The sequence below is a fragment of the Anomalospiza imberbis genome, chromosome 2, assembly GCF_031753505.1.
Source record: "Anomalospiza imberbis isolate Cuckoo-Finch-1a 21T00152 chromosome 2, ASM3175350v1, whole genome shotgun sequence".
NCBI lineage: Eukaryota > Metazoa > Chordata > Aves > Passeriformes > Viduidae > Anomalospiza > Anomalospiza imberbis.
The window spans coordinates 105,130,477-105,142,300 of record NC_089682.1 but is presented as its reverse complement, the minus strand read 5'-3'; the positions used below and the strand labels follow the sequence as shown (position 1 = coordinate 105,142,300).

The following is an 11,824-nucleotide window of genomic DNA, read 5'->3' as shown; positions in this document are numbered from 1 at the left end:
AGTTTATAAAAATCTTTTTTGTTTGGGTTTTTTTTTTTTTTTATACAGAGGGTGAAATACATGGGTTTCATGAACACCTCTGTCTGCCAAAAAGCAGGGATGTAAACAGACATGAAAAATATTTTTAACAGCCATCACAAAGGTGTTAGCTATACTTATAAATAAAGTGAACTGAAAATAAACAGGGAAGTACCTTCTATGCAATACTGATCCCCTAAAGACAGATACAAAGAAGAGAAATGACTCATTGTAAGGCATGCTGATGTATGTATTGAGCAGTATGCTTTTGCCATCAGCAAAAGAGATCTGTTATGCACTTTCGTGTGCAGCGTGAATAAAATCAGGCTTTACTATGATTTTTTAAGGGCCATATCCTGCTTTAGATACTGAAGTATGAATCTCCACACATAACACAGTTATGGAAACAACTTTGCAGTATGTTGTAATGTTATCTGTGGTTTTTGTCCCTAATGTTGTGTCCACCTGCCATAAATATGTGGCTAAAATTCCAGGAGCACTGTGGCCACACCATCCATTGTACCAGCAGTATTGTCTTTGAAGATGCAAGGTGAACTGGATCAAGGAGATCCTTTGAGTCAGAAATACCCCGACTGGTTTCACTGCGTGATCCTGTAAACTCTTGTACCAGCTCAAATGGGAAAGAGAGTGACATTGAGAGGAGCAGGAAAATCAGAAGCTGCCACAGAGAAAGACCTCAGTGTGACTTACATTCAAGAGACTAACAATTGATTAGGACTGCTTGACAAACCTGGAGAGACTTCGTTGTGACACCTGAATTAGGCATGCACAGCAGGTGATCTTAGCACAGCCCTCTGCACTGTGAGGGGTGATGAGATGCATCGACTGAGTCCTCCCAGCCACAGAAGCTCAGCATGAGCTTCCTCTTCAATGTGAACTGGAAAAGAGCCTCATGGGGTACCAGGTATACTGTCTGCAGCATTTCACATTAAAAAGTACTAAAATAAATAGAAAGACGAAGTTTCTACCTGCCTGAAATGCAAATATGTTCTCCCAAAATTTGTTCATGTATCACTAGGACGAAAGAATCAAGAGTTAAAACTTTATTAATTTTGTTGAGATTTTCAAGAAGAAAATATGGATTTTTCTGGACTCACTAGCTTTTTTAGTGTAATATAGTTAGAAACAACTTTTATTTTAATTCCCATTATAATCAGACTCAGAGCACACAGAAAAGCACACCATTTTCTAAATAAGATTAATGCTTATACAATTATTTCAGAGAAAAACTGAATATAAAGGAGAACAAATAGAGATAGCTTCAACTACATATTTTAATTCATTATCCTGAGAAGATGATATGGAAATAACAAGATTAATCTGAAATCTTCAATAGGTTAATCTAAACCCTGTTATAAACTGAACAAGAATATTATTTTAGCATATAAATACACAGGTACAGAGTTGTAAATAAGTTGTATGCATAACTATCTATAAAAAAGAGAGAACAAAAAGATAACCTTTTACATAGCTGTAATTATGCATCATCTTTTATTATTCATGAAGAGAACAATGGTATTTGCTTTTGAAGGAAACAGGTGCTTTTTTTTCTCTTTCACCAGCTACACACAGGAAAAGCTGTCACCTTGAAATGTTTATTTAAAGTGCTAGGACATTAGTTATGAGAATAAGTACTCCAGTCAGTACCTTTTCCCCAGGAGATACAAGCACATTTACAAACACAGGTACAACTACAGAAAACAGAAATGCAAAGTCAAGAATTATAGAATCATTTAGCCCGGAAAAGAACCTTAAGATCCTTGAGTCTGTTAACCCAGCACTGCCAAGTCTGCCACTAAACCATGTCCCTCAGTATCACATCTACATGTCTTTTAAATATCTCTGGGGATAGTGACTCCACCAAATCACTGGGCAGTCCATTCCAATGTGTAACAACCCTTTCTATGAAGAAATTACTCCTGATACACAATCTAAACCTTTCTTGGCACAGCTTGAGGCTATGTCCTCTCTGTCACTGGTTTCCTGGGAGGAGAGGCTGACCCCCATCTTCATACAACCTCTTCTCTGTTTTTTGTAGTGTGATAAGGTCACCTCTGAGCTTCCTTTCCTCTAGATGAAACAATCCCAGCTCCCTCAGATACTCCAGATCTGTCACAAGCTCCCTTGAACTTCTCTGGACACACTGTGGCACCTCAGTCTTTTTCATTGACCTTGGCCTTCCTGGAAAACCAGTAATGGACAATGATCTGAGGGCTGCACCCAGGGAGAAAGCAGGCTTTCCTAACAAATGAGTGTGCTATGTATAGGGCCTCTCTTGAGCTCAGGGTAGAAGAGGAATATCTTGATTTTATCAAATAAAAATATTATGGATATCTGAAGAGCTGTATTTTTTTAGAATTATTCCTTTCCTGGAATTTTATTGTAAGTAGCCAGACTGTCCTCCAAGAAATTATTTCTTACAAGGCTCTCTTATTTTATGGTTGCTATTTAAAAAAAAAAAAATGTACCAAGGCCAGGTACACAACTCTAATATTGCAATTTTAGTATGATCAGTCTTCAAGTGTGTGTCTGTCTGAGAAATAGTGCACTTTGAGTCAAGCATTCTTATTTGAGACCATAACAGTTATAATACATGAAAAGATTATTTTATAGAAGGCAAAATAAAGCCAAAATCTTATTTACTACATGTTCTGGGAAATACGGAGAAGATTCTAACTGTCAAAAATGCCCCAGTATAAACAAATGAAAGGAAACAGAGGAAACGAGACCTGCATGTCATTTCTGAGGTCATCTGAGGAGCTCAGAACCAGCCCTGTGCAGCCTGTGTAACCTCATGTTGGGAAAAGCTTCTGCATGCCCAGGCAATTGACCCAGATTGGCTTACATACATACTGTGAACAGTACATCATTTTATATGGATGGAGGTGGTTTTATGCTCCATTACCACAATCTCCAGCTTAACATTTTTTTTCCTATTTCTCTTCTTGGCTTCTCTAAAGCATTCTTCATGTTTCTGTTCAGTGCTATTCCTCTTTCCATTGTTTGCTTTAGCATAGCACAGCAACATTGGGGGTTTTGGTCCTTTTTTTCCCCCCTACCTTCCAAGTGTGGAGTTATACAAAATTCTGCAGGTTTCCACAGTTTGTGGAATGGTACCTCCCTTGCAAGGTGACCTTGGGACAGATCATCAAAGAGTCTTGTCTCCGTTCTCCTTGCTCTGACCTGTTTTAATGATTATATAACAGTCCTTTAAGAAACTAGAATATTTCTTCGTAGCATGGTAGATTTAATGAAAATATCTTGATGCAGCCTGGCAGATGAATGACTCTGAGCAATGATGTGGACTGTGCAGTGATGCCTAGGGTTAGATGGAACAGGAGGGTGAATGAGGTCTCATGGCAGAGTAGTGAGTGAGAAATCTCCGGACCTGCCACTATTATTCATGTTGTTACTAGTTTGTTCATATGTGTCTGGTAAGGAGAAACCTAATTTTCCACTCCAAAAGGCATCTTAGAAGTTATTCTGTGTAGGTACAGTGTTGAAGATAATGGGAATAGGCCAAGAAAGCCAAAAGAAAGGAGTATTACAGACTAGTAATTCACATATACCTGAGGAGGTCTTAGGACTAATTACGATCAGTATTTGAAAATGAGGCTTGTGTTTCCTAGATTCTATAGAAAAAAAAACTACTATTCCTGGAATACCTGTCTTTGTAAGGTCTTTAACAGCGCACAAAAGTTAGGAATGGAAACAAAGTGCTTCAGGACATATATAAAAGTAATTGAGGATTTTTTTCTGCATTTCTGTATCTCCTTTTCAAAGCCTTATTCAATTTCCATTGAAGTGACTGATACTGGCCATTTAAAAAAAAAAAACAGTTGCCAATCTGGATTGATTACTAGTGTGAGGTGACATTACAAAGGAAAATTCACATTTTCTTTCCCTGAATTACCAATGTCATAATTTCAAGTAAGCAAGACAAATGAATTTGAAAGATTGATTTGCAAAATCTGCAAAGGAAAAAAGAGGTCAAGCAAAATGTGCATACTGGCACACATGCCTAATAATGATATTTATCTGGGTATGGATCTATTTATAGAAATGTTCACTTGCTTTTCTAATTTTTATATCTGTTTACCTATTTATTATACTGTATGTTATACTGTGTGTGTTAATGACTAATATAGATGTTTGGGAATAAAAATATTTATGTATGTTTCTTTATATTAGTCCCATACAAGAGTAACATTTTTTGTCTAGAAAGAGTTCTAGTTATCATATGAATACATACAATACTGTACAGGTTGTTTTTGTTTTTTTTTTTTTTTCTTCTTGTAAAATACTCTACAGCAGAAATAACTACAAAATATTCTTAAATACTTTCTGGTTAAAATGACACAAGAATTAGTCATGGCAGAACAATTAAATTTTATAACAGTAATACAAAATGTACCATTAGTACTGCAGCATGCTTTTACTTGCCTCATTTTATGAAGCACAAGAACTTGAGCTGGGATTGTTGTGATTCAGGTTTGCATTCATGTGTCACCACTCCAACCAGGTATCTAAGCTACCGGTAATATTGGTGGGGGTTCGGTGTATGATTCATGGGTCCACATGTGAATGTCTAGATCTATCTGAGTTAGAGATGTCCCACGTAGCTGCCAGCTGCCACTCCCCATGGCTACCATTTAAGGAAGCTTCTGAACATCTCATAAGTCTTGCATCACATATGCCAGTCCCCTGAGGATGTCTTGGATACTCCAAGAAATCTTAGGCGGCACCAGTCATATTTTTTCAGGCAACTGACTTGCTTTTTTGGGTGTCTGTCTTTATATGAGCTGAAAAATGTGCTGGTCTTTGTTGACTGTGTTGATGAAGGACTGTAGTTACTTGCCCGGAGAAAGACCTGAGGCCATTCAGAACAGTAGTGGACACCAGGTGGGGTTTTTTTGGGCATCACAACTGGCACTCGTTGGTATTTTAGCAATTGAATCCAATGGCTACAGTTACAACTTAAAGAGCACATATATCTGTAGCTTGACATATATGTTAAGACACCTTAATCCAACACTGAATCTTAACCTTGCTGTTATCCCTAGATAAAATGCAGCTATCATATACATATATAGTATCTAACATATAGGTTTTTCTGAACTATAAAAAATTATTCTGAATTCAAAGGGACCCTGACAGACTGAAGAATTGGCTTGATAGGAATCTTAGAAAGTTCAAGAAAGGGAAATGCCAAATCCTTCTTGTGGGGAGGAATAACCCCATACAGCTGTACAGGTTGGTGCCTGCTGGTTGAAAAGCAGTTTTGCAGAGATGGACCTTGTGGTCCTAATGGACACCAAGATGAAAAAGAGTCTATACTGTGCCCTCGCAGCAAAGACAACCAACTACCTTCTGGGCTGAATCAGGAAAAATATCAGCAGGTCAAAGAAGGTGATCCTTTCCCTCTGTTCTCCACTAGTGAGATAACATCTACAATGTTATGTTCAGGTCTGAGCTCTCAAGGACAATGACAAGAGAGACATGGACATAGTGGATGGATTCCTGCAAAGGGCCTGAAGATTTCTAAGGTATGGGAACAAAACTTATGCAAGGAGTGGCTGAGACAGCTGGGTCTGTTTGGCCTGGAGAAGATGCAGAGTGGGATCTTTTGAAAATTTATAAATACCTGATAAAGGGAGCAAAGAATATGGAGCCAAACTCTTGTCCGTGGTGCTGTGACAGGACTCAGTGGGCACAATGGGCAAGAGGCACAAACTGAAATACAGTAGCTAAAAAATATCTGCTAGGAATGTTGAAGCACTAGAACACTAGTTCTAGTGTTCTAGCACTAGAGCACTACAACTGTAAAGTCTTCCTCCTTGGAGATATTCCAATGTCAACTGAACTTGGACTTAGGAAACTTGCAAGAAGTGAGTCTACTATGAGCACAGGATTGGTCTAGATGAGAGAGACCATTTCAAACTTGGTAATACTCTTTTTTTACAAATTGCTTTTAAGAGAAATATTATCGTAGACCACTTATTTTCAATATAAAATATTAAAAAAGTAAGCATGACTTTTTATGACTATACAGGCTTAAAAAAAAAAACACAGGTAAAATATTACACAAAACTCTTTGTTAATATTCATGGCTGAGATCACTGGCTGATCGTATACAAGATACCATAAATACTGCTATATTCACCAGATCCCTTATTCCAGGCTTCTGAGTAGGGATAAATAGTTGACAATGAGATACATATATCAAGCCAGAAATAAGCAGTTACCAAAGACTGAGAAACAGTATTACCAAACTAATCAGCATAAATGTGATATAATCGGCCATTGCTGCACATCCTGCTCCAGTTTTGTCTAAAGTGCTGCCATCGTTGGTTTGATGGATTTGCTTTACGTCACTGAGGTTCGTCTTGTCTGGCATCCCTGCTGAGACAAATAAGAAAATACAGTATGATGCATGCCTTGTCACTGCTGGCAACATATTATAGCTAGAAAAAATTTAAATATCCTCAGTGCACAGACTGTCACAGTTTGGTTTCTAATTCTCATGTTACTGCCAAATTCAAATGCTTTATAATTGCATCTAGAAATATGCACTATACTATATGGCTATTAATCACTGAAAACATTTCTGAGGTCTGCCAGCTCTGAACAAAGTTGTTCTTGTAGAAATATATCTCAACAAACATTTACAGACTGAAGTGAACGTTTTGCAAGTCCCAGTAGCACCTGAAAGTCCACTGCTCACATCTTTCTTGGATTTGAAGAAAAAGGAAATAATTTAAAGTGAAATTTCTTGTGTCTGCGTCCCAATATAATTGCAAAATAATGTATAACTCATGGAAGGTATGCAGAAAAATATAGTTATTTCTATATAAAACCTCCATTTTGGCAAAATTTAAATACATTTTACAATATTGTAAGGAAAAGTTCTAAAGCTAACTTTAAACAGGAACCCTTTTACTGAGTTCCCAGCTCAATATTTGTACGTTTTATTTTTTTTTTTACCAGGGTAAATATTTCTCCACCTCAAAATAGTACTCTAATGGAACATGGATGTAATCACCCATTATATTTCCTCTGCCTGGTTAAACATGGGAAACAGAAGGTCTTGGAGACACACTGAAATTTGGTAGCATTGTCAGCTGCTTGTATCTGCTATGCATGCTTATAGACTAACTCTTATCCCATGTAATAACTTGTGGCATGCCACTATCAATCAAAATTAACAAGTCTAAATTCAGTGTTATTACATACAACAAATATTGACATTGTAATTACATCGAGACTAAGAAAAGCTTCATATAAAGCAAAGTCAATATTTATATAATTAGGTCAATACATATATAATTCAGAAGGTAAACTCTACTGCTGGAACAGCAGCATTAGAAAGAAGCTCAGCTCTACTGAGCTGATATATTGATTTTACAGTCTGAGTTTCTGCATCAGTGCTTAGGTGCTTCTTTTTGTATCGTTAGGAAAGATGAATAAACTTGTGAATATTTTTTTATTATTATTCAAAGTGACTATAACAAAGTATAAATATTTTAGTCATGTTGTTATCTTCTTTGTTAAGCTGGTTTAGCAGAAGCTGCAGAGGACAGTCATTCTTAAAAAGAACAATTTTTTTTTTTTGGTGCTTGCATTAAAAATACTCTTTTCTCTAAAAGCAGCTTGAAAGCTGCTTTTTGTGATGTTATGCTCTATGTACTCAAATATCCTTCCTGCAGCCTTGAAAAAAAAGCATTAAGGGGAAAGTCAGCTAAAGTCAAACATGCTGTCTGAAAAAACCTGCTGGATGCTTTCTGAAAAAAACCTGCTAAAATGAATTAATCTTCTTTGCTGCTGTACTAAGTAGTGGAGCTTGATATTTCATGTGGATTTATCAATCCCATTCTCTTGCCTGGAATTTGTGAAAATTAGCTGTATGAGTACAATGCAAGTGGACATACAAGAAGGAAGAGTGACAGAAGAGATGTTACGAAGGAGGGAATAAAACTTTTCCTCATCATGTACTTTCAGTAACCTGTGTAGAAAAACATCAGTCAACTTATGCTTCACTGAAAGTGTTTTGAGTGGATCATCACTATCAAGGTATATCAAGGATTTTTCTCAGGGAAGTTTTTTCAGTAGAAAAAAAAATGCTTTCATAATTTCTTCAGAGTTTTAGTGAGGTGTTATCATATTTCAGTAGACAGTGAAAAATTCAACTCTCACCTACACAACAAAGGAGTTCAGCAAATGCTATAGGTATAACAGAGTAGATTTTTCCAATACTAACAGATACACTATCAAATTAGTGAAAGTTTGGGCCTTATGCAGGACATAAAATATAAAAGCTAATTTATATAAAGAAAAATATTCTTAGACCTTGCAGCTGAAGAAATAACTAGCTTCTGCTGAATGTATTTTGAATCTGAAGACAATATGACTAGATAATAATCAATGACAGTCGTGTAATTTCTAATGAAAATTTAATTTACAATATTACAGAAAAAAAGGATTTCTTTTGATGGGAATTTTTTTCCTTTCTTTCCAGCCTTAAATGAAAACTGCAGATTTTTGGAAGTTCCCATGAAAGCAGTGTTTTAACAAAAATGTTCAAACCCACCTTTGATCCATTAAAATGCCATAAATCATTATGCATAACCTCTGATCTTAAATGAATACACTGTTAGAACTGTAGTGTAATCATACAGTAAACCTGTCACCTATTTAGCCCCGTAAATCTATGCAACATTTTGACTTTACTGAAATAAGAAGATACGTATCCAAAAAATTTGGATACATATCCAAAAAATATTTTTAGATATCATATGGTGAAAAAATCACTGAAAAGAAAAACACTCCTTTAAAATAGCCTATTTGAACAGAGCTGTGCTATGTTGCTGGGTTTTTTTTTTGTAGTTCTAATAAGTAAAAGTATAGGTTTAATTCCTCCACTTAGGCTACCCTTTTTATTTAAATTAGTAGGTTCTGTTGTCCATTATGAATCAGGATTTAAACATATATGCCACCTTTCATATATCATAATCTGTAAAAGAATTGATCCTTCCCTGTAAATGAATTTAACTTTCATAGTTCACAGCATACTTGCAATGAGAGATATCCAATCATTTTTAGCAGAACAGACCAGAAATAAAGCAAACTTGTTTGGTTTTAATCTCCTCACATGTCTGAAGCTGGAATTATGTTACAGAAAAGGCATTTAATTTTCCCAAGTATTTCAAATTATCTCTGATAAATGCCTAGTTTAGTAATAAAATCATATTAGAACTAATATTTTGACTGGAAAGATGGTAAAATTCAAAAGTCTGATCTGAGATTCAGAGGGATTTTTTTTTTTCTTATGAAATTTATGATTTCAGCAGAGGAGAAGATAAATAGCTTGGGAATTAAAATCCAAATACCATTTTTGCATAAGTCTACATAAAGCAAAGCTGGCATGTATCAGAGACATGTACCCAGCATCAGCTCTGAAACTGTGTAAATAGCTGCAATTTGAAGTATTTTCCTGCTCTTATTTATAAAAAATAATGAGCAAAAGAATTTCCACAAACATTGTGATTAATATTACAGCATTAGAACATATAAGTTCATACTTTGGCAGAGCAAAATTTCATCTGTTTGCTGTGTTGTTTAAACAGTTCTGTTTGTGTCAGAAATGTTAAGTGTGAGCACCACACCAAATGCAGCATAAAGTAGCATTATGTTGATGCTGAAGGGATGAGCTTAAGAAGATAATAAGAGATGGTATGTAAGTGAGAAATAATTCCACATAGTTCTTGTTATCTGTAGAGTCTACACTTACACCTTGGGTTAAACATAGATGCCTACAGGTATTTTAGGTGTAGGAAAGAGAGGTATCACATTTGGCATACACTGCTTATCCAAAAGCAGCCTGATTCTTATAAAAACCTTTAATGACCTCTTGGACATCTTAGAACATCTCCAGTGACTTTTGACCCTTTTAGTTAGACAACTGAATTAAAGTCAGTTACAACAGCTTGCATTACAGCGAATGCAGAGAAATAAGGAAATGCAGAAAAAGAAGGTGGAATACTCAGATGTAGATATTGGGTCTGAATTTGAACAGAAAAACCCTACACTTAGCTACATAACAGGTTCAACACTGAGTGACCAGGGAGTGTTTCCCAATATATCCCCTACCATCAAGCTTTATATCTTTGTTGTAAAACTAAAACTAAAATATTGAATCATGTAACTGTGGGAAATAGATTACATTTGATAAATTCTAGGTAGGAAAATAAATAAATAATAAAAATAAATTATTGGTAGGAAAATAAATAAATAATAATAAAACAGTGAAATATTGATCAAGTTCATATTCTTTCACCTGTAGTAGTATATTTTCACTTTTATACCTGAACTCTTGCCTTTAATTAATTTTGGTTTCAGTATCTGGTGTTGAAGGGCAGGATCAAGGGCTGCATATTGCCATGAAAATAGCCAATATCTGATGTGCGCAAACATTTGTGAGAAGCCAGTACTTCATGAAAGTGTTTCCTGTTAAAGCACAGAAAGTGTCATTGCAGCTACATTCACATAGTTAAATATGCGTCCCAGAAGGAGATCCTTCAGGCAAAGTGCTGTTGAGTGGCTTATGCCTGCTGTGCTCAGGGATAGCAATACCTAGAAGAAACTGCTAAACATGTCTTGCATGTCTTTTAAACCACACACAGTGATCTCCCAGGCTCAGAGATCCAGTTATCATTTTGTTTGATTTTTTTAGTTCAAAGTGTCCGAAATAAATAGGAGGGCTCTGCTGCAACCCACCAGGTGGTGTTTTTATAACATGAAACTGAAGGAACACATTACAAGTTCTGGGATATGATATCCAGGCAAGGGAAAGTGTTTGAAAATAAAAAGCCTGATGTTGAGGGACTCTGCAGGGCAGAGAAACTCAAGCCTTCAGCCGTCTGGTTTGTGTTGCCTTTTGGAAGCAGTCCTTGGAATGAATTATCCACAGAACTTGAAGTTTACTTTGGAGTGACCAAGATCATTTTCCTTAATGCTCAGCCATGGAGTGTGATGCCAGACTAGTGTGAAGCAGAGACTAGATGGAGCTAAAGAATAAAGTAGGTATTTATTAGAAGGCCTCAATGGATCCACCTTGGGCAGCACAAGAGCCCAGCCAGGGCTACACCCAAGATGAACCCAGAATGATCACCAAATGGACGACCAGTCATGGGGTCTCACACTTTTATAAGTTCTGGTCCGTTTGCATATTTGAGTTAATTGTTCAATTACAGCTTTAGCTCATGAAGTCCCATCCTTGTTTTTCTCTCTGCAGTCCACTATTATTTATGCTTTTGGCTGAAATTTGGATCATTTGTCCTTGGTCCCCAGCTAGTGAAGGAACTGTTTTGTCCATCTACTCTCTGAAGAGAGCTTACTATCCCCTCATATGAAGCTCAGAATTACACATTAAAGCAGTAGAGAATCTAAAAATTATTAAAGCTAAAACCTAAGGTATCAAGTGAACAAACGTCCATGTGATGTGGGTAAGCAGAACTGAAACCAGGAGACAACTCACAAGCTAAGGTTCTTGACAATGTAGACATAGCCAATGAAATCACTTAAATTTGGAGCTTTGCTTAGTATCATAGGAAGGTTCTATAATGTTATATAAAACCTAGCAGCAAATTCTCAATGTCTTCATAAGTCTCATCTCTGCAATTGGCCAGTCATTTCTTTCACTGAAATGCAGTCATTGAATTTTCATTGCTGTTCCTAAGTAGCCCATGAAACCTGTATCAGATCCTAAGGAGAACTCTGAGTACCAAAA

The 11,824-nt window shown here is 36.3% G+C and overlaps 1 protein-coding gene across 2 annotated transcripts in view; it reads right to left on the bottom strand.

Annotated features, from left to right (window-relative positions):
* Positions 1–5,874: 5,874 nt before the first annotated feature.
* GPC5 (glypican 5) overlaps positions 5,875–11,824 on the bottom strand; it is a 577,648-nt gene continuing 571,698 nt past the window's right edge. The window contains exon 9 of one of the 2 annotated variants that reach the window (XM_068182437.1): positions 5,875–6,438. In XM_068182437.1, coding sequence (XP_068038538.1) covers positions 6,281–6,438 — 158 coding nt within the window. In that variant the 3' untranslated portion in view covers positions 5,875–6,280. The remainder of the gene's footprint in view (positions 6,439–11,824) is intronic. The other variant, XM_068182442.1, reaches the window with a different exon arrangement.